Source organism: Xyrauchen texanus, chromosome 32 (assembly GCF_025860055.1).
Source record: "Xyrauchen texanus isolate HMW12.3.18 chromosome 32, RBS_HiC_50CHRs, whole genome shotgun sequence".
Classification (NCBI taxonomy): domain Eukaryota; kingdom Metazoa; phylum Chordata; class Actinopteri; order Cypriniformes; family Catostomidae; genus Xyrauchen; species Xyrauchen texanus.
Window position 1 is genome coordinate 29,124,231 of NC_068307.1, and position 25,797 is coordinate 29,150,027.

Below are 25,797 nucleotides of genomic sequence, written 5' to 3' on the forward strand. Positions count from 1 at the left end.
TCTACTCTGAAGATGTATTAAGCTATGCCCACCCCCCTCTTTAGGCAAGAAGAGCACATTCTGTGGGACCCAATGTAGTTTATCCCAGAACAAATCCACTAAAATATCCCGGACAGATGTGAGGGAGGGTGAACACATGCAAGCCTGTGCCATAAAGAGGAAGCAATTAAGCTTTATGCTTTAAATGGGTTAAACATTTCCATCTGTCCAGACGACCTTTAACTTTTTCGATGACTCCTTCCCAATTTTTTGGTACTTTCAAATCATCACCCAGATACACTCCTAAGTATTTAAAACCTGATTTTCCCCAAACTAAACATTCGGGAAGTTCTGGTTCCCCACCTGGTTACCCACATTTATTCCAGTTAACACCTGCAGAAGATAAACCTTTAAACATTTTAAGTAATCTTGACAAAACCTGTATGTCACTTTGCCTACAGATCATGACTATAACGTCATCTGCATAAGCTGACAGTATAAGATTATTTGTGTATACCTTGAAGAGCACCCCGGCCTAACACCTCGGAGAGCTTTAAAAGGAGCACATATACCACAGTTCACCTTTAAAATACTCTCAACGCCACTATAAAGAACTTTAATATGATTAATAACATTTTTACAAAACCCAAGGGCCTCTAAAACTCTCCCATGCTCAACACGGTCAAAAGCTTTCTCCTGATCTAATGAGATTTAACCACAATCTACATTTAGCATCTTGGAGACTTCTAAAACACCACGAACCAATGAAATATTGTCAAATATTGACCTACCAGGAACACAGTAGGTCTGGTCAGGATGGATGCACAGTCCATCACTCCTGCTAGCCTGTTAGCCAGGGTTTTAGAGAGCAGTTTATAGTCACTACAAACGTGACTGAAACGGGCCGCCAACACTTGATGCCTGTGAGGTCGCCTTTCTTGGGCAGGAGGGTTAACACTGCTCTGGGGCAGCTCAAGGGCAGCTGGCCTTCAGCCAAGCTTTCATTCAACACCTCAAGCAGGTCTTCACTCAATTCTAGCCAGAAAGACTTATAAAAGTCATCTGGCAGACCGTCAATGCCCGGCACCTTTTCTTGGAGGGCCTCAGTTCCCCATGCTCAAAGCACCAGAGATCTTAGCATTGGGCTCCTCCGGTACCTGGGGTAAGTCATTGAAGAATTCACTGTCACCCCTGTATCCTGCCCCAAGTTTATTTGTGTACAAGCTCTCATAGAAAACAACTGCTCTCTTACGAATGTCCGCAGGGTCTGTTAATAATCTCCAGATTCAGAAAGCAGAGCATGGATGGCTCTGACCATTCTTCTTCTCCAAGCTGACAAAGAACCTGGATGAAGCCTCCATCTGATCCATACCTCGGCCTGACCAGAGCCCCTGGGCTTTAATACCCCGTTAAACAGCCAACTGTGTTCTTCTGTCTAACAGAGAATCTAAGCCGGGCACCAGCTGATACCAGTTTTAAAATGTCCGTCTCCAAGGTGCTCATACTAAGAGTTGTCTCTTTAGAGACCTTTCGAGTATACTGTAAGCAAAATTGCTTTATTTGGGCTTTCCCAAAATCCCACCACTGTCGTAAGGATTTAAAAGATCCCAGAACAATTTTAAAGTATTTTTAAATACATGTCACTTAACAAAGAAGTGTTTAGCTGCCAGTATGCACTTCTTGTTTCACAGAGTTTAAAAACACAGAACACTGGCCCATACTGTGCTCAGAGAAGCTCAGAGGGGTAATTACACATCGTTTATATTACAGTGATGCTTAAAAACACAGAACCGGTCCAGTCTTGCACCTGTCCAGCCTCAACCGGCTCGCTAATATCATCAGCAATGTCATCAGCTGCAGAGCTGTTGACCTTATTTTTACCAGGACACGCACGAATGAAATGACCCACCTCCCCACAGTTGGAACATTTCATCTTGTCCGTTGTAGCATAAATAACATAATCAAAAGTGTCGACTTGTGACAGATCGTGATCCTCATCATCTTTTAAGATCATGTAGACGAACCTCCTAAAAGAAACCACATGTTTAACAGAGGAGATGTACAATTTTGATAGGGGACACCAATTTACCATATCGGGACAAAACTCTAAAGTTTCGTCACTTATGAAAGGTGGAACATTAGACACTTTTCTGGATGGCATGGAAAGTCTCAACTAGCTCATTTGCTTTTTCCACAGAGCAAATTACAATGACAGTGGCACTGTTGATTCTGGAGGCTGACATGTTCATGCCCCACAACCTCTCCTACAGCTAGACAACAATCCTCAACGCTCACCGCGGACGCCACTTTCACCCCATGGCGCGCGTGAGTTTACTCAAACCCTGCACACGAGGGGCCGTCATGCTGTCCACAAAAGAAGAAACGGTAGCATGCGGCCCGACCAAACAAAAATACCAACACTTACAATAAATCAAGCAAGAAAGAAAAGAAAATAGAAAAAGTATAAATTCACTCACAAGCTCCAAACACACTCGCTAGATAGATAGATAGATAGATAGACAGACAGACAGACAGATAGACAGACAGACAGATAGATCAATAGACAGACAGACAGATAGACAGACAGATCAATAGACAGACAGATAGACAGACAGACAGACAGATCAATAGACAGACAGACAGATAGACAGACAGACAGACAGATCAATAGACAGACAGACAGACAGATAGATAGATAGATAGATAGACAGACAGACAGACAGATAGATACATAGACAGACAGACAGACAGACAGACAGATAGATAGAGAGAGCAAGAGAGCGAGAGAGAGAGAGTGACAGAGAGAGAGAGAGAGAGAGAGAGAGAGAATGATTAAATTACTGTATCTTCTCCACACTTGATATTCAGGCTGAATTTCTCTCAATTTGATCTTTACAGACATTAATAATTGTATTTATTTATTTAATTTGTTCTGGTGATTGGTGCAGAATGGAGATTGGAGTGCAAAACCAGTTCCAGAGAGAGAACAGAACCGAAATGGATGAATAAAGAAAAACAAAACAACCCTTTTATCAATCAGACTGCAATTGCTTCCTGAAATGCATTATTTTAATATAAGGAAAAATGTTTTCCAAAATTGGCAATTAAGGTCGAAATTTCAATATCTATCAAACAAACGTGATGCCACAGCCCCAATGCCGATTCTTCAAAACCATTCTGTGCCATCTGAATGAACCCATTAATCTCAGACGGGGCAATCGCATTAATAACTGCAGTCTTGACCAGCACTGGACATGTGTCGTAGTGTAGAAGCTCTACAGAGCCAAACCCTTACTTACACCCAGAGATACACAAAACGAGTCTGAGAATCAGAATCTATATTATTAAAATGTGTTTTCACAGTTTTCTTCCAAATGATACCAAACTCCAGACTTTAATTTTGGGAATGAAACAGGAACTCTTTAAAAACACCTTCAGAGCTTAAAGGATTAAAACTCTGATCAGAAACTAAAATCATTGTGCAAACAAACGTTTACTCGACTGAATCCTCTAAATGGGGACGTGTCATTGACATTTGCTTTCTAAATAAGGACGTTCCCAAAATCTCATTAAAGGGGAAGTTTAGTCAGATTTAGCTTCTAAAATTATACTCACGCTACTTAAGTTAAATAAAGTGGCCCAATCATGTAACAGATGGCCACATGTTTGAATATTCATGTTTAAACGATTATACATTAGCCATCTGATTTGAATTAAACGAACAGATTATTTAAGCTCGGAGCAGACAAACAAAGCTCTGATCGTATGCGCGGCGTCTCGTGATGATGATGATGATGATGATGATGATGATGGTAAAAATAGCCCAGAATGTTCTCAGGAATGAGCAGAAACATCTCAAGTGAATTATTGTTGCTTTTGAAATGCTGCAGCTGCATTTTAAATGCGATCAGTCAGTGATTTGATTATAGAAATTGACTAAATGAATCGTTCGGGTGACTTTTAAACGCTTTATTGCATCCAGACACTGAACATCCCAAAGCAGGGTTCCAGACTGCGACCATTTTTTGAGAATGTGCGAGTTCAAATGTTATGTGGCCGCATTTGTGCGAGTGGACGCTCGCGCAACAGAACCCCGTTGTATCACCAGCAGCTGCTGCAGTCCGTAACTTATGTTCAAAATGAACGAGTACATCATGAATCCGTTTTCCAAATCGTGTTTTTGACTTATCCTGAATCACTACGGTACGCCTATAATAAGTGTTTATATTCTGACTATTTTATCCCGGGCTCGGCTTGGCTGCGATGTTGCCCAGTGCCTGCGTGACTCGCCATAGACGTTAACGGAGAGAAGTAGCTCCGGCTACAGTGTTCTTCCGCAAGGAACGTGCAGTTTATTTATAAACAACGCACACGTCACGCGCATTGCACACTGATGGTGAAACGCGCCAATTCCGAATTCACGAATTAAAATGAAAAGGTCAATTGCTGAATACTTTAAAAAACAAAGTGTGGAAGTCAAGGATGCTGGTGGAAAGGACCAGCCAACGAGCCAGCACACAGACACAACTGATGACGACAGCACAGGTGCGGACAGGGAGGAACCGAGTGAGCAAAGGAAAAGGAAAAGGCACAACTTCCAGCAGCAATGGCTTAGACAGTACCCGTGGTTGCCATACGAGGCTAATGCCATGCATTGTTTGTACTGTAAACAGTGTGGCCCATCCATTGCAGGTCATTCTAAATTTGTTACAGGGTCTACGCAATTTAAGATTGAGTATATTAAACTGCACAATGAAAGCAAAAAACATCAAACCTGTAGGGACCGGTGTGTCTCACGGAACACAGAGCTCCTTCCTACGTCTTTTCAGCTTTTCATCAAACATTAAAAAACATAAATGTTTTTATAATAGTTTTTTTGATTTGATAGTTAAAAGATTAAAACATTTTGCTAACATGAGGTCTTGTGTCACTGTCAGTCTTTTTACATCAGTGCAAAACTAGGGTATGCAGATTAAGACCACTGTTCATTAGCATGCATTGATTAATCCCATGGCATGTAGCAGAAAAAAAAAAGGTGCGACCAAATCATATGCTGGTGCGACCAACTGAGAAAGTTGGTAGCACCAGTGCAACCAGTGGAAAAGTTAGTCTGGAGCCCTGCCAAAGCCACCTCTGCATGAGTGAGATGAGGTCATCAACTCATGAATAATCCACGAGTCATTAATGATGCTGAGATTAATTAACAGAAATGGTCCCATCAGATTGTGAACTGTCTTTATTCTGAACCATTTCAAACAGTCCATCACAGAAACCGTGCACGTTATTGACACTATCTGTGAAGACAACAGTGATGTTACACACATGTCTCCGGACCGTAATAAGGAATATTCCTTCCATCTGAGCACTTCCAGCTGAATTGTTGGCATAAGTATTTTGGGATAATCTTTTATTATTAATAAGTAAAAACAAACAAACAGTGAAACCATTTTAGTTTTGTTCTAATTTTTATAATCTCGGACAAACTTATTTTCAATAACTCATCGTGGTTTCAGACCTGAGCCAGTTTCCCATCAGCCCCTCTGAGAGCACACGACAGGACGAGACTGCAGAGAGAGAGACAGCCATGCGCCGTTTGCATACACATTAAATGTGGGCAGATTATGGATGCAAACTGACTCTAGAACGATCTCTTGTATCATTCTCACCCACGAGTCATTAAAATGTCTGGCACGCTGTGGCAGTTAATGCAGCCGCCGCCCACACCAGCGCGTTTGATGTCATTGTCACGGCCGCATATCTCTGGCAGTAAAAGGTTACAGCGGCACAAACCGCCTGAGATATGAGCAACTCCCCAAAGAGTCTGGAGATATCAATAAAATCCCCACAGAACATAATAAATACCTGCAACACCACACGTATGACTGCATGTACACAGATGTCATATACAGTGTGTGTGTGTGTGTGTGTGTGAGTGTGTATGTGTGTGTGTGTGAGGGTGTTTGTGTGTGTGTGTGTGTGTGTGTGTGAGTGTGTGTGTGTGTGTGTGAGGGTGAGTGTGTGTGTGTGTGAGGGTGAGTGTATGTGTGTGTGTGTGTGTGTGTGAGGGTGAGTGTGTGTGTGTGTGTGTGAGGGTGAGTGTGTGTGTGTGTGTGTGTGTGTGTGAGCGTGTATTTATCACTTTGTGGGGACCAAATGTCCCCATAAGGATAGTAAAACCCGAAATTTTTGACCTTGTGGGGACATTTTGTCGGTCCCCATGAGGAAAACAGCTTATAAATCATACTAAATTATGTTTTTTGAAAATGTAAAAATGCAGAAAGTTTTCTGTGAGGGTTAGGTTTAGGGGTAGGGTTAGGTTTAGGGGATAGAATATAAAGTTTGTACAGTATAAAAACCATTATGTCTATGGAAAGTCCCCATAAAACATGGAAACACAACATGTGTGTGAGGGTGAGTGTGTATGTGTGTGTGTGAGTGTGTTTGTGTGTGTGTGTGTGTGTGTGTGTGTGTGTGTGTGTGTGTGTGTGTGTGTGTGTGTGTGTGTGTGTGTGTGTGTGTGTGTGTGTGTGTGTGTGAGCGTGTATTTATCACTTTGTGGGGACCAAATGTCCCCATAAGGATAGTAAAACCCGAAATGTTTGACCTTGTGGGGACATTTTGTCGGTCCCCATGAGGAAAACAGCTTATAAATCATACTAAATTATGTTTTTTAAAATGTAAAAATGTAGAACGTTTTCTGTGAGGTTTAGGTTTAGGGGTAGGGTTGGGTTTAGGGGATAGAATATAAAGTTTGTACAGTATAAAAACCATTATGTCTATGGAAAGTCCCCATAAAACATGGAAACACAACATGTGTGTGAGGGTGAGTGTGTGTGTGTGTGTGTGTGTGTGTGTGTGAGTGTGTATGTGTGTGACTGTGTGTGTCTGTGTGAGTGTGTGAGTGTGTGTGTGTGACTGTGTGTGTGTGTGTGAGTGTGTGTGTGTGTGTGTGTGTGTGACTGTGTGTGTCTGTGTGTGTGTGTGTGAGTGTGTGTGTGTGTGTGTCTGTGAGTGTGTGTGTGTGTATGTGTGTGTGTGTGTGTGTGTGAGTGTGTGTGTGTGTGACTGTGTGTGTCTGTGTGTGTGTGTGTGTGTGTGTGTGTGTGTGTGTATGAGTGTGTGTGTGAGTGTGTGTATGAGTGTGTGTGTATGAGTGTGTGTGTGTGTTTGTAGTGTGTGTGTGTGTGTGTGTGTATGAGTGTGTGTATGAGTGTGTGTGTGTGTATGAGTGTGAGTGTGTGTATGAGTGTGTATGTATGTGTGTGAGTGTGTGTGTGTGTGTGTGTGTGTGTATGTGTGTGAGTGTGTGTGTGTGTGTGTGTGTGTGTGTGTGTGTGTGTGTGTGTGTGTGTGTGTGTGTGTGTGTGTGTGAGTGTGTGTGTGTGTGTGTGTGTGTGTGTGTGTATGTGTGTGTGTGTGTGTGTGTGTGTGTGTGTGTGTGTGTGTGTGTGTGTGTGTGTGTGTGTGTGTGTGTGTGTGTGTGTGTGTGTGGTTACATGTAAAATCATGGCTCAGATACAGTAAGAGATTAATAAGCAACTTTTAAGCGACAATTTAAAATGCAAATCATTATTGCCATTGAATGGGAACATTTCCTCCAAGTGGAACAATTCACACCAGGCTAAACACATTATGGTCTGTCATTTCAGTCTCAAATCAAAAATCTGCCATTGAAGCATCCTGACTGTGAAAACATGTAACACACAGAGACACATTTCTATTAACATGTCTGTAAATACAACAGTCGTCAGGTCAATATGTTGTATTTGATGTCACCACACCAGCCATATAGTGATGGGCGCTGCATGTGCCGATCGGTTTATACGGTCACCATTTATGACCGTACACTAATAAAGGAAAAATGTCGAAGGTGTTCACATGATCTTTACAGACTATATATTTATAAGTTTAGAGTTTTGCAGTTTAATAAGCACATTAAGACATACACAGAACTGCTTATTCAGAGGTGTGAAGCTCACATTAAACAGACAATCTGAAAGTGTTTCATCCGCTCAAATAAAAGCTGGATTTAACTCGACGCGTCAAACTGAAGAAATTGCGACAGATTTTATTTTACAATTAAATACAACCGCATTAAAAATTTAACGCATTAAATATAACCGCATTAAAGACTTAACGCATTAAATATAACCGTATTAAATATAACTGCATTAAAGATTTAACGCATTAAATATAACCGTATTAAAGATTTAATGCATTAAATATAACAGCATTAAAGATGTAACGCATTAAATATAACCGCATTAAAGACATAACGCATTAAATATAACCGCATTAAATATAACTGCATTAAAGATTTAATGCATTAAATATAACCGCATTAAAGACTTTACGCATTAAATATAACCGCATTAAATATAACTGCATTAAATATAACTGCATTAAAGATTTAACGCATTAAATATAACCGCATTAAAGATGTAATGCATTAAATATAACCGCATTAAATATAACTGCATTAAAGATGTAATGCATTAAATATAACCGCATTAAAGACTTAACGCATTAAATATAACCACATTAAAGATGTAATGTATTAAATATAACCGCATTAAAGACTTAACGCATTAAATATAACCGCATTAAATAAAACCGCATTAAAGATGTAACGCATTAAATATAACTGCATAAAAGATTTAACGCATTAAATATAACCGTATTAAAGATTTAATGCATTAAATATAACCGCATTAAAGATGTAACGAATTAAATATAACCACATTAAATATAACCGCATTAAAGACTTAACGCATTAAATATAACCACATTAAAGATGTAACACATTAAATATAACTGCATTAAAGACTTAACGCATGAAATAAAACCGCATTAAATATAACCGCATTAAAGATGTAATGCATTAAAGATGTAACGCATTAAAGACTTAACGCATGAAATATAACTGTATTTATATCTTTAATGCGGTTATATTTAATGCGGTTATATTTCATGCGTTAAGTCTTTAATGCAGTTATATTTAATGTGTTACATCTTTAATGTGGTTATATTTAATGCGTTAAGTCTTTAATGCGGTTATATTTAATTCGTTACATCTTTAATGTGTTATATCTTTAATGCGGTTATATTTAATGCAGTTATATTTAATTGTAAAATAAAATCTGTCGCAATTTCTTCAGTTTGACGTGTCGAGTTAAATCCAGCTTTTATTTGAGCGGATGAAACACTTTCAGATTGTCTGTTTAACGTGAGCTTCACACCTCTGAATAAGCAGTTCTGTGTATGTCTTAATGTGCTTATTAAACTGCAAAACTCTAAACTTTATTAAAGATGTAACACATTAAAGATGTAACGCATTAAATATAACCGCATTAAAGATGTAACGCATTAAATATAACCGCATTATATATAACCGTATTAAAGATGTAACGCATTAAATACAACCGCATTAAAGACTTAACACATTAAATATAACCGCATTAAAGATGCAACGCATTAAATATAACTGCATTAAATATAACCGCATTAAAGATGTAACGCATTAAATATAACTGCATTAAAGATGTAATGCATTAAATATAACCGCATTAAACATGTAATGCATTAAATAAAACCACATTAAAGATGTAACGTATTAAATATAACTGCATTAAAGATGTAACACATTAAATACAACCGCATTAAAGACTTAACGCATTAAATATAACCGCATTAAAGATGTAACACATTAAAAATGTAACACATTAAATATAACCATATTAAAGATGTAACGCATTAAATACAACCGCATTAAAGACTTAACGCATTAAATATAACCGCAATAAAGATGTAATGCATTAAATACAACCGCATTAAAGACTTAACGCATTAAAGACTTAACGCATTAAATATAAACGCATTAAAGATGTAATGAATTAAATATAACCGCATTAAAGACTTAACGCATTAAATATAACCTCATTAATGATGTAACGCATTAAATATAACCGCATTAAAGACTTAACGCATTAAATATAACCTCATTAATGATGTAACGCATTAAATATAACCTCATTAAAGATGTAATGCATTAAATATGTAACGCATTAAATATAACCGCATTAAAGATGTAACGCATTAAATATAACTGCATTAAAGATGTAATGCATTAAAAATGTAACACATTAAATATAACCGCATTAACTATAACCACATTAAAGATGTAATGTATTAATATAACCGCATTAAAGACTTATCGCATTAAATATAACCGCATTAAAGACTTAACGCATTTAATATAACCACATTAAAGACTTAACGCATTAAATATAACCGCATTAAAGACTTAACGCATTAAATATAACCGCATTAAATATAACTGCATTAAAGATTTAATGCATTAAATATAACCGCATTAAATATAACTGCATTAAAGATTTAACGCATTAAATATAACCACATTAAAGATGTAATGCATTAAATATAACCGCATTAAAGACTTAACGCATTAAATATAACTGCATTAAAGATTTAATGCATTAAATATAACTGCATTAAAGACTTAACGCATTAAATATAACCTCATTAATGATGTAACGCATTAAATATAACCGCATTAAAGACTTAACGCATTAAATATAACCTCATTAATGATGTAACGCATTAAATATAACCGCATTAAAGATGTAATGCATTAAATATGTAACACATTAAATATAAACGCATTAAAGATGTAACCGCATTAAATACAACTGCATTAAAGACTTAACGCATTAAATATAACTGCATTAAAGATGTAACACATTAAAGATGTAACACATTAAATATAACCGCATTAAAGATTTAACGCATTAAAGATGTAACGCATTAAATATAACCGCATTAAATATAACCGTATTAAAGATGCAACGCATTAAAGATGTAACACATTAAATATAACCGCATTAAAGATTTAACGCATTAAAGATGTAACGCATTAAATATGTAACACATTAAATATAACCGCATTAAAGATTTAACGCATTAAAGATGTAACGCATTAAATATAACCGCATTAAATATAACCGTATTAAAGATGCAACGCATTAAATACAACCGCATTAAAGACTTAACGCATTAAATATAACTGCATTAAATATAACCGCATTAAAGATATAACACATTAAATATGCAACGCATTAAATATAACCGCATTAAAGATGTAACGTATTAAATATAACCGCATTAAAGATGTAACGCATTAAATACAACCGCATTAAAGACTTAACGCATTAAATATAACCGCATTAAAGATGTAACGTATTAAATATAACCGCATTAAATATAACCACATTAAAGATGTAACACATTAAAAATGTAACACATTAAATATAACCGCATTAAAGACTTAACGCATTAAAGATTAACACATTAAAGACTTAACACATTAAATATAACCGCATTAAAGATGTAATGCATTTAATATAACCCATTTAAAGACTTAACGCTTTAAATATAACCTCATTAATGATGTAACGCATTAAATATAACCGCATTAACGACTTAACGCATTAAATATAACCTCATTAATGATGTAACGCATTAAATATAACCGCATTAAAGATGTAATGCATTAAAGATGTAATGCATTAAATATAAACGCATTAAAGATGTAACCGCATTAAATACAACCGCATTAAATCTAGGGGTAACCATTGATGGTGAGCTACATTTCACAGACCAATCACATTAAATCTAGGGGTAACCATTGATGATGAGCTACATTTCACAGACCACATTTCAAAGACTGCAAGATCATGTAGATTTACACTCGACAATATCAGGAAGATAAGATCCTTCCTCTCTGTACATGCCACACAACTGCTCGTTCAGTCCCTTGTCATATCTAGACTGGACTACTGTAACGCTCTCATTGCAGGCCTTCCTGCATGTGCTATTAGACCTCTCCAAATGATCCAGAATGCAGCAGCACGTCTGGTCTTTAATGAACCTAAGAGAGCACGTTACACCCCTCCTCGTCTCTCTCCACTGGCTGCCGGTTCATGCACGTATTAAATTCAAGGCCCTGATGCTGGCATATAAAACAGTCACTGGATCTGCTTCAGCATACCTAAAAACATTTATGCAGAGCTACGTTCCCACCAGAAGCCTGCGGTCGGCTAAGGAACGTCGCCTTGTCGTACCAAAACAAAGAGGCACCAAAACACTTTCCCGGACTTTCAGTTTCATCATACCACGGTGGTGGAATGACCTTCCCAACTCAATCCGGGAAGCTAACTCACTCTCTATCTTCAAAAACGGCTAAAAACACATCTTTTCCAAAAGCACTTAACCGGTCATTAAAACATTTTTTTTTTTAAATATTTACATTTCTTGTTGCACTTAAATCTGTTTTGTATACTATTATGATGATAATGAAACTTTGTAATATGGCACTTTTTGTACCACTGTCTCCCTAAGATGATTCGCTGATGTTCTTCCTCTTTTGTAAGTCGCTTTGGATAAAAGCGTCTGCCAAATGTATAAATGTAAATGTAAATATAACCGCATTAAAGATGTAATGCATTAAAGATGTAACGCATTAAATATAACCGCATTAAAGACTTAATGCATTAAATATAACCGCATTAAAGATGTAATGCATTAAAGACTTAACACATTAAATATAACCACATTAAAGACTTAACGCATTAAATATAACTGCATTAAATATAACCGCATTAAAGATGTAACGCATTAAATACAACTGCATTAAAGACTTAACACATTAAATATAACCTCATTAAAGATGTAACGCATTAAATACAACCGCATTAAAGATATAATGCATTAAAGATGTAACGCATTAAATATAACCGCATTAAATATATAATGCATTAAAGATGTAACGCATTAAATATAACCGCATTAAAGATGTAACGCATTCAATATAACTGCATTAAAGATGTAACGCATTAAATATAACCGCATTAAAGACTTAACGCATTAAATATAACCTCATTAATGATTTAACGCATTAAATATAACCGCATTAAAGATGTAATGCATTAAATATGCAACACATTAAATATAACCGCATTAAAGATGTAACGCATTAAATATAACCGCATTAAAGATGTAACGCATTCAATATAACTGCATTAAAGATGTAACGCATTAAATATAACCGCATTAAAGACTTAACGCATTAAATACAACCGCATTAATGACTTAACGCATTAAATATAACCGTATTAAAGATGCAACGCATTAAATACAACCGCATTAAAGACTTAACGCATTAAATATAACTGCATTAAATATAACTGCATTAAAGATGTAACGCATTAAATATAACCGCATTAAAGATATAACACATTAAAGATGCAACGCATTAAATATAACCGCATTAAAGATGAAACGTATTAAATATAACAGCATTAAAGATGTAATGCATTAAATACAACCGCATTAAAGACTTAACGCATTAAATATAACCGCATTAAATATAACTGCATTAAAGATGTAACACATTAAATATAACTGCATTAAAGACTTAACGCATTAAAGACTTAACACATTAAAGACTTAACGCATTAAATATAACCTCATTAATGATGTAACGCATTAAATATAACCGCATTAAAGATGTAATGCATTAAATATAACCGCATTAAAGATGCAACGCATTAAATATAACTGCATTAAATATAACCGCATTAAAGATGTAATGCATTAAATATAACCGCATTAAAGACGTAATGCATTAAATATAACCGCATTAAAGACTTAACGCATTAAATATAACCTCATTAATGATGTAACGCATTAAATATAACCGCATTAAAGACTTAACGCATTAAATATAACCTCATTAATGATGTAACGCATTAAATATAACCGCATTAAAGACTTAACGCATTAAATATAACCTCATTAATGATGTAACGCATTAAAAATATAACCGCATTAAAGATGTAATGCATTAAAGATGTAATGCATTACGGTAAATATAAACGCATTAAAGATGTAACCGCATTAAATACAACCGCATTAAATCTAGGGGTAACCATTGATGATGAGCTACATTTCACAGACCACATTTCAAAAACTGCAAGATCATGTAGATTTACACTCTACAATATCAGGAAGATAAGACCCTTCCTCTCTGTACATGCCACACAACTGCTCGTTCAGTCCCTTGTCATAACTAGACTGGACTACTGTAACGCTCTCATTGTAGGCCTTCCTGCATGTGCTATTAGACCTCTCCAAATGATCCAGAATGCAGCAGCACGTCTGGTCTTTAATGAACCTAAGAGAGCACATGTTACACCACTCTTCGTCTCTCTCCACTGGCTGCCGGTTCATGCACGTATTAAATTCAAGGCCCTGATGCTGGCATATAAAACAGTCACTGGGTCTGCTTCAGCATACCTAAAAACATTTATGCAGAGCTACATTCCCACCAGAAGCCTGCGGTCGGATAAGGAACGTCGCCTTGTCGTACCAAAACAAAGAGGCACCAAAACACTTTCCCGGACTTTCAGTTTCATCATACCACGGTGGTGGAATGACCTTCCCAACTCAATCCGGGAAGCTGACTCACTCTCTATCTTCAAAAAACGGCTAAAAACACATCTTTTCCAAAAGCACTTAACCGGTCATTAAAACATTTTTTTTTTTTTAAATATTTACATTTCTTGTTGCACTTAAATCTGTTTTGTATACTATTCTGATGATAGTGAAACTTTGTAATATGGCACTTTTTGTACCACTGTCTCCCTAAGATGATTCGCTGATGTTCCTCCTCTTTTGTAAGTCGCTTTGGATAAAAGCGTCTGCCAAATGTATAAATGTAAATGTAAATATAACCGCATTAAAGATGTAATGCATTAAAGATGTAACGCATTAAATATAACCGCATTAAAGACTTAACGCATTAAATATAACCGCATTAAATATAACTGCATTAAAGATTTAACGCATTAAATATAACCGCATTAAAGATGTAATGCATTAAATATAACCGCATTAAAGACTTAACGCATTAAATATAACTGCATTAAAGATTTAATGCATTAAATATAACTGCATTAAAGACTTAACGCATTAAATATAACCTCATTAATGATGTAACGCATTAAATATAACCGCATTAAAGACTTAACGCATTAAATATAACCTCATTAATGATGTAACGCATTAAATATAACCGCATTAAAGATGTAATGCATTAAATATGTAACACATTAAATATAAATGCATTAAAGATGTAACCGCATTAAATACAACTGCATTAAAGACTTAACGCATTAAATATAACTGCATTAAAGATGTAACACATTAAAGATGTAACACATTAAATATAACCGCATTAAAGATTTAACGCATTAAAGATGTAACGCATTAAATATAACCGCATTAAATATAACCGTATTAAAGATGCAACGCATTAAAGATGTAACACATTAAATATAACCGCATTAAAGATTTAACGCATTAAAGATGTAACGCATTAAAGATGTAACACATTAAATATAACCGCATTAAAGATTTAACGCATTAAAGATGTAACGCATTAAATATAACCGCATTAAATATAACCGTATTAAAGATGCAACGCATTAAATACAACCGCATTAAAGACTTAACGCATTAAATATAACTGCATTAAATATAACTGCATTAAAGATGTAATGCATTAAATATAACCGCATTAAAGATATAACACATTAAATATGCAACGCATTAAATATAACCGCATTAAAGATGTAACGTATTAAATATAACCGCATTAAAGATGTAACGCATTAAATACAACCGCATTAAAGACTTAACGCATTAAATATAACCGCATTAAAGATGTAACGTATTAAATATAACCGCATTAAATATAACCACATTAAAAATGTAACACATTAAATATAACCGCATTAAAGACTTAACGCATTAAAGATTAACACATTAAAGACTTAACACATTAAATATAACCGCATTAAAGATGTAATGCATTTAATATAACCCATTTAAAGACTTAACGCTTTAAATATAACCTCATTAATGATGTAACGCATTAAATATAACCGCATTAACGACTTAACGCATTAAATATAACCTCATTAATGATGTAACGCATTAAATATAACCGCATTAAAGATGTAATGCATTAAATATAAACGCATTAAAGATGTAACCGCATTAAATACAACCGCATTAAATCTAGGGGTAACCATTGATGATGAGCTACATTTCACAGACCAATCACATTAAATCTAGGGGTAACCATTGATGATGAGCTACATTTCACAGACCACATTTCAAAGACTGCAAGATCATGTAGATTTACACTCTACAATATCAGGAAGATAAGACCCTTCCTCTCTGTACATGCCACACAACTGCTCGTTCAGTCCCTTGTCATAACTAGACTGGACTACTGTAACGCTCTCATTGCAGGCCTTCCTGCATGTGCTATTAGACCTCTCCAAATGATCCAGAATGCAGCAGCACGTCTGGTCTTTAATGAACCTAAGAGAGCACATGTTACACCCCTCCTCGTCTCTCTCCACTGGCTGCCGGTTCATGCACGTATTAAATTCAAGGCCCTGATGCTGGCATATAAAACAGTCACTGGGTCTGCTTCAGCATACCTAAAAACATTTATGCAGAGCTACGTTCCCACCAGAAGCCTGCGGTCGGCTAAGGAACGTCGCCTTGTCGTACCAAAACAAAGAGGCACCAAAACACTTTCCCGGACTTTCAGTTTCATCATACCACGGTGGTGGAATGACCTTCCCAACTCAATCCGGGAAGCTAACTCACTCTCTATCTTCAAAAAACGGCTAAAAACACATCTTTTCCAAAAGCACTTAACCGGTCATTAAAACATTTTTTTTTTTAAATATTTACATTTCTTGTTGCACTTAAATCTGTTTTGTATACTATTATGATGATAATGAAACTTTGTAATATGGCACTTTTTGTACCACTGTCTCCCTAAGATGATTCGCTGATGTTCCTCCTCTTTTGTAAGTCGCTTTGGATAAAAGCGTCTGCCAAATGTATAAATGTAAATGTAAATGTAAATATAACCGCATTAAAGATGTAATGCATTAAAGATGTAACGCATTAAATATAACCGCATTAAAGACTTAATGCATTAAATATAACCGCATTAAAGATGTAATGCATTAAAGACTTAACACATTAAATATAACCACATTAAAGACTTAACGCATTAAATATAACTGCATTAAATATAACCGCATTAAAGATGTAACGCATTAAATACAACTGCATTAAAGACTTAACGCATTAAATATAACCGCATTAAAGATGTAACGCATTAAATACAACCGCATTAAAGATATAATGCATTAAAGATGTAACGCATTAAATATAACCGCATTAAATATATAATGCATTAAAGATGTAACGCATTAAATATAACCGCATTAAAGATGTAACGCATTCAATATAACTGCATTAAAGATGTAACGCATTAAATATAACCGCATTAAAGACTTAACGCATTAAATATAACCTCATTAATGATTTAACGCATTAAATATAACCGCATTAAAGATGTAATGCATTAAATATGCAACACATTAAATATAACCGCATTAAAGATGTAACCGCATTAAATACAACCGCATTAATGACTTAACGCATTAAATATAACCGTATTAAAGATGCAACGCATTAAATACAACCGCATTAAAGACTTAACGCATTAAATATAACTGCATTAAATATAACTGCATTAAAGATGTAACACATTAAATATAACCGCATTAAAGATATAACACATTAAAGATGCAACGCATTAAATATAACCGCATTAAAGATGAAACGTATTAAATATAACAGCATTAAAGATGTAATGCATTAAATACAACCGCATTAAAGACTTAACGCATTAAATATAACCGCATTAAATATAACTGCATTAAAGATGTAACACATTAAATATAACTGCATTAAAGACTTAACGCATTAAAGACTTAACACATTAAAGACTTAACGCATTAAATATAACCGCATTAAAGACGTAATGCATTAAATATAACCGCATTAAAGACTTAACACATTAAAGACTTAACGCATTAAATATAACCGCATTAAAGACGTAATGCATTAAATATAACCGCATTAAAGACTTAACGCATTAAATATAACCTCATTAATGATGTAACGCATTAAATATAACCGCATTAAAGACTTAACGCATTAAATATAACCTCATTAATGATGTAACGCATTAAATATAACCGCAATAAAGATGTAATGCATTAAATATAACCGCATTAAAGACTTAACACATTAAAGACTTAACGCATTAAATATAACCGCATTAAAGATGTAATGCATTAAATATAACCGCAATAAAGACGTAATGTATTAAATATAACCGCATTAAAGACTTAACACATTAAAGACTTAACGCATTAAATATAACCGCAATAAAGATGTAATGCATTAAATATAACCGCAATAAAGACGTAATGTATTAAATATAACCGCATTAAAGACTTAACACATTAAAGACTTAACGCATTAAATATAACCGCATTAAAGACGTAATGCATTAAATATAACCGCATTAAAGACTTAACGCATTAAATATAACCTCATTAATGATGTAACGCATTAAATATAACCGCATTAAAGACTTAACGCATTAAATATAACCTCATTAATGATGTAACGCATTAAATATAACCGCAATAAAGATGTAATGCATTAAATATAACTGCATTAAAGATGTAACGCATTAAATATAACTGCATTAAATATAACCGCATTAAAGACTTAACGCATTAAATATAACCTCATTAATGATGTAACGCATTAAATATAACCGCATTAAAGACTTAACGCATTAAATATAACCTCATTAATGATGTAACGCATTAAATATAACCGCATTAAAGATGTAATGCATTAAATATAACCGCATTAAAGATGCAACGCATTAAATATAACTGCATTAAATATAACCGCATTAAAGATGTAATGCATTAAATATAACCGCATTAAAGACGTAATGCATTAAATATAACCGCATTAAAGACTTAACGCATTAAATATAACCTCATTAATGATGTAACGCATTAAATATAACCGCATTAAAGACTTAACGCATTAAATATAACCTAATTAATGATGTAACGCATTAAATATAACCGCATTAAAGACTTAACGCATTAAATATAACCTCATTAATGATGTAACGCATTACAAAATATAACCGCATTAAAGATGTAATGCATTAAAGATGTAATGCATTACGGTAAATATAAACGCATTAAAGATGTAACCGCATTAAATACAACCGCATTAAATCTAGGGGTAACCATTGATGATGAGCTACATTTCACAGACCACATTTCAAAAACTGCAAGATCATGTAGATTTACACTCTACAATATCAGGAAGATAAGACCCTTCCTCTCTGTACATGCCACACAACTGCTCGTTCAGTCCCTTGTCATAACTAGACTGGACTACTGTAACGCTCTCATTGTAGGCCTTCCTGCATGTGCTATTAGACCTCTCCAAATGATCCAGAATGCAGCAGCACGTCTGGTCTTTAATGAACCTAAGAGAGCACATGTTACACCACTCTTTGTCTCTCTCCACTGGCTGCCGGTTCATGCACGTATTAAATTCAAGGCCCTGATGCTGGCATATAAAACAGTCACTGGGTCTGCTTCAGCATACCTAAAAACATTTATGCAGAGCTACATTCCCACCAGAAACCTGCGGTCGGATAAGGAACGTCGCCTTGTCGTACCAAAACAAAGAGGCACCAAAACACTTTCCCGGACTTTCAGTTTCATCATACCACGGTGGTGGAATGACCTTCCCAACTCAATCCGGGAAGCTAACTCACTCTCTATCTTCAAAAAACGGCTAAAAACACATCTTTTCCAAAAGCACTTAACCGGTCATTAAAACATTTTTTTTTTTAAATATTTACATTTCTTGTTGCGCTTAAATCTGTTTTGTATACTATTATGATGATAATGAAACTTTGTAATATGGCACTTTTTGTACCACAGTCTCCCTAAGATGATTCGCTGATGTTCTTCCTCTTTTGTAAGTCGCTTTGGATAAAAGCGTCTGCCAAATGAATAAATGTAAATGTAAATGTAAATATAACCGCATTAAAGATGTAATGCATTAAAGATGTAACGCATTAAATATAACCGCATTAAAGACTTAACGCATGAAATATAACCGCATTAAAGATGTAATGCATTAAAGACTTAACACATTAAATATAACCACATTAAAGACTTAACGCATTAAATATAACTGCATTAAAGATAACCGCATTAAAGATGTAACGCATTAAATATAACCGCATTAAAGATGTAATGCATTAAATATAACCGCATTAAAGACTTAATGCATTAAATATAACCGCATTAAAGATGTAATGCATTAAAGACTTAACACATTAAATATAACCACATTAAAGATTTAACGCATTAAATATAACTGCATTAAATATAACCGCATTAAAGATGTAACGCATTAAATATAACCGCATTAAAGATATAATGCATTAAAGATGTAACGCATTAAATATAACCGCATTAAATATCTAACGCATTAAAGACTTAACGCATTAAATATAACTGCATTAATGACTTAACACATTAAATATAACTGCATTAAAGATGTAACGCATTAAATATAACCGCATTAAAGACTTAACGCATGAAATATAACCGTATTAAAGATGTAACGCATTAAATACAACCGCATTAAATATAACCGTATTAAAGATGTAACGCATTAAATACTAATGCGCATTAAATATAACCGCATTAAAGATGTAACGCATTAAATATAACCGCATTAAAGATATAATGCATTAAAGATGTAACGCATTAAATATAACCGCATTAAATACTTTAAATATAACCGCATTAAAGACTTAACGCATGAAATATAACCGTATTAAAGATGTAACGCATTAAATACAACCGCATTAAATATAACCGTATTAAAGATGTAACGCATTAAATACAACCGCATTAAAGACTTAACGCATTAAATATAACCGCATTAAAGATGCAACGCATTAAATATAACTGCATTAAATATAACTGCATTAAAGATGCAACGCATTAAATATAACTGCATTAAATATAACTGCATTAAAGATGTAACGCATTAAATATAACCGCATTAAATATAACCGCATTAAAGATGTAACACATTAAAGATTTAACACAGTAAATATAACCACATTAAAGATGTAACGCATTAAATACAACCGCATTAAAGACTTAACACATTAAATATAACCGCATTAAAGATGTAACGCATTAAATATAACAGCATTAAATATAACCGTATTAAAGATGTAACGTATTAAATATAACCTCATTAAAGATGCAACACATTAAATATAACCGCATTAAAGATGTAACGCATTAAATATAACCGCATTAAAGATGTAATGCATTAAATACAACCGCATTAAAGACTTAACGCATTAAATATAACCGCATTAAAGATGTAACGTATTAAATATAACCGCATTAAAGATGTAACGCATTAAAGACTTAACGCATTAAATATAACCGCATTAAAGATGTAACACATTAAAGATGTAACACATTAAATATAACCACATTAAAGATGTAACGCATTAAATACAACCGCATTAAAGACTTAATGCATTAAATATAACCGCATTAAAGATGTAACACATTAAAGATGTAACACATTAAATATAACCGCATTAAAGATGTAACGTATTAAATATAACCGCATTAAAGACTTAACGCGTTAAATATAACCGCATTAAAGATGTAACGCATTAAATATAACTGCATTAAAGATGTAACGCATTAAAGATGTAACGCATTAAATATAACTGCATTAAAGATGTAACACATTAAATATAACCGCATTAAAGATGTAACGTATTAAATATAATCGCATTAAAGACTTAACGCGTTAAATATAACCGCATTAAAGATGTAACGCATTAAATATAACTGCATTAAAGATGTAACGCATTAAAGATGTAATGCATTAAATATAACTGCATTAAAGATGTAATGCATTAAAGATATAACGTATTAAATATAACCTCATTGAGAGTGCTTCTGTATTTACTTATTTGGTATTTTTGCATTATAATTCCCTCATACTTTGTGATGTGCATCAGCTGAAGCTGTTTGGAAAGTCTGTGATCTGTGTAATTCTTCCTCTCATCAGTCGTGATCTGCAGTGCTGACATCATTCTATTCAACTATTCAACAACTAAATGTTTTGTAGACAAAATAGGCAAATATTATCGGAATATTGATCGCAGGCCCCTGAAATGAATCAAATCAAAATCGTACCACGGCAGACTTTGAAGTATCTGCAAATATCAGATCGCAGGCCAAGAGAAACGATATAAGATCATATCATGATGAAACGTCCGATTTACACCCCTACTGTTATAACATACATCATTGTATAAACTATATATACAATTGAGGAAATATGACACATTTTCATAATTATTTATATGGAGCACCAAGCTATCAGTTTCCCATCTGTGTAAAGTCTGTGCTCTTGTTATGCTCTCTGATGTAGGAAAGATGTTTGTTTGCCTTCAGAAATTCCAAGATGTTACTTTAATTTAATCAGAAGGATCCTGATGAAAGGAATCTGTACAGAAGACACAACTTAATCTATGTCATATTATTGGTCATTGCATGGGTGCTGCCACATTTTCAACCAGTCCTTTGAGGCCACAAATAAACCCTGATGTGTCTCAGGCTGACATTGAGTTTTAAGCTATTCCTCGACCAACACGTGTTAATACGGGTCCAGAGTTGCACGCACAACAGCGCCGATGCTGAAACACTGTGTAAGGAATTACTATTATTATTACATGACGCTGATAGCAATGTGTCATATATTTCATTTGTGAGAAGCACATGATTCAGACAAGCATTTTACACCTTTGCTTAATAGTGATGCCAATCCTCCCACACTACACCACCAGACTGATCATTAAATACAGAGGTCATAGTGTGACCTATGACATCATCATCTGCAGCGGACACATGAAAACAGAACTGAATAAAACACACTAATGCATCATCATGTGATCAGATCTAATTGAGAAGTGGATCAGACACTTGATCACACTTATTGTTATGCTTCATCTTCATGTGTGTGTGTGTCAGATACTCTGATGCAGAATATACTCTGTACTCAAATACATGTGTCGTGGTATTTACAAGATACTTCCTTACCAAGACGGCATTTTCTGGGGCATCAAAGGCATGTTCAGAAATGCTGCCTAGGTAGGGAACTCACTAGGTGTTGAGATACAGTCAATAAAACAGTAGGTTTGGGTCAAAACAACTACCAAAATAGTACTAACACCATACTCAGTGTTGGGTAAGATAATCAAGAGTAGTAATCCACTACAAATAACTACTCTGCAATTGTAATCAAATTACTTTACTAAGTACTTCATGGAATCAGTCATAACATTTCCAGAAACTTTACTTCTAAGTTACTTTCTAAAACAGAAATTGAATTCAATATGTGTCCTTGTTGGTTGTCGTTGTCCCTTCAGCTCCCACAGAAACACAAACAGACGTACACATGAGCATAATTCATGTTTTCAATGTGTAGAAATAATAATGTCTTCGAAACACGTGTAACACAAGTTAAGTACTTAAAAGTAATTCATTTATTTGAAAGTCAGGAACTGTAATCTGATTACAAGAATTTAAATTGTAATGTGTTAGAGTACTTTCAAATTACTTATAATACAGTAACTAATTACTTTGTAATCTGATTACACCCAGCACCGACCGTGGCGTCAGATGGTGATACTGCTGACAGACGATTAGCTGGTATTTGGCCATTATGAGATTTTTGGAATTGGCTCTTAACTGCGCCTGATTGGCTAATCAAGGTCACGTCCACACGTACACGATTTCTAGGAAATGCCTTTTTTTCTCCATGTTTTGGCTTTCTGTTCACAAGCCGTTTTTGACACCATTTTCACACTGTGTGGACAGGGGAAACAGAGATATTTGAAAATGATTACGTATTTGTTTTCATGTGATCCATTCAACCCAAAACAATCAAGATGGCGGCCATGTTGTAGCGGTGTTGTTGTTAGACAGCGTTGTTAAAGATAAATGTTACTTAGTACGACCTTCACGTTGCATTCCTTCAAAGGCGACAGGAAGATGTCCAGCAAAGAAACATTTTTCACATTTAATCGTTTAAAATGAAACCCATATCGGTTGAGCTCTGGGACAGAGGTTTTCAAACAGGGTAAAAATGTTGGCATTACTTGACAGTATTATTACCATTAATCGTGATTATTTAAAAAAGAAATAAAAACGAATATATCTGAATAAAATAAAATATATCTGCATTTAATGTCATATATTATTAAATGTTTCATATTTGTAAGAAATAAGGGTTATAATTCACTATTCTGAAATTCTTTAAAAACAATATATTTATTGTTAAAATAAAAAGTTCATATTTTCCAGATAACATTTTATAAAATATATGCCAATAATTGAATAAAGCATTTAAGAAGTCTTTATAATATCATGTTAACTTGATTTATTTTTCTTGGCATCAAAAAGTTTGAAAGCCCCTGCGCTAGTAAATATCACAATAGTATATATTATATATAATATTGAATTAAATGATTGGACCAATGGATTTCCATGAGCTTTACAACTGTTTGTGTTTCCTTAAAGGACTTTTAAAAATCATTATATAGACACTCACAAGAGATTTATCTAGCATATGAAATATTTTATTTATTCACTCTATAAATGTCTTTTAAGACTCTATTAATCTCCTTAGCTTTTCCAATCATGGAGAGCACAATTTAAAAAATCCCTGATATTCCCAGGTTGGCAGAGCATGGCACAAAAGCATGTAATGCCTACTGGCACTTTGTGTAAGTGAGATGTTAAGAGTGTTTTTCTGCAGATCTGATGTCCTCAGGACTGATTTTAGTCAGTATATTGCAGTGTGATCATATGATATATATATATACATATATTGATGATGCTCTGACCTTCCGCCTCGCACTGCTGCTCCGCTCCTCATCCTCCTCCTCTTCCTCCTCCAGATCTTCCTCATCCTCCGCACACAGCTTCAGACGCTTGGGCGCGCGCTCGTACTCCTCGAGCACTGACATGTCAATCAATCAATCACTCTAATGACAGATTTAATAATCAGATGATGACAGAGTAATGACTGAATGTGAGCGCACGCACACATGCGCTCGACTATCATCCGGCTACAGCTCTGCGCGAACATAAACTCACTGCGCGTTCACGCACACTCCGCCTTTTCGCTCTCCCTACGGCGCTGGAGTAACGGCGGGTTTTCATTGGAGGAGCTGCAGACTAACAGTGGGGTTTCATTGGGCGAGCTGCTGAGCAACGGCGGGTTTTCATTGGACAATCTGCTGAGTAACGGCCGAGCGGCGGCGCTGATTGGCGGAGACAGACGCAGGCTGCACAGATGGTGCAGGACTCATGTAATATAAAACTTGATAATTTGTTAATAAAATCATAATAACAGGGTTGCTAACTCTCACGCTCTCACTCTACCCAAGTAAATATCACGTCAAATAACAAAAAAAAACAGCAATAAATCTTCCATTTAGATTTTTCCATCAGCACTAGACTTGAATTTTACGCACATCAGTGTCACATTAAATTAATATGAATTTAACAGAGAATCGTCTAATTTAAACATCTGAGGAAGAAGTAAAACCTCTGAAACACCTACACAGCCCCGACTGACAATATATATATTATATACAGCACTGATGAGAGACAACACAATACATCATCCATT

At 34.8% G+C, this 25,797-nt stretch overlaps 1 protein-coding gene across 1 annotated transcript in view; it reads right to left on the bottom strand.

Annotated features, from left to right (window-relative positions):
- The window catches only part of LOC127626118 (heterogeneous nuclear ribonucleoprotein L-like), a 66,069-nt gene extending 40,788 nt beyond the window's left edge, over window positions 1-25,281 (bottom strand). The window contains exon 1 of the mRNA XM_052101685.1: window positions 25,007-25,281. Coding sequence (XP_051957645.1) covers window positions 25,007-25,129 — 123 coding nt within the window. The 5' untranslated portion in view covers window positions 25,130-25,281. The remainder of the gene's footprint in view (window positions 1-25,006) is intronic.
- Between the last annotated feature and the right edge of the window lie 516 nt (window positions 25,282-25,797).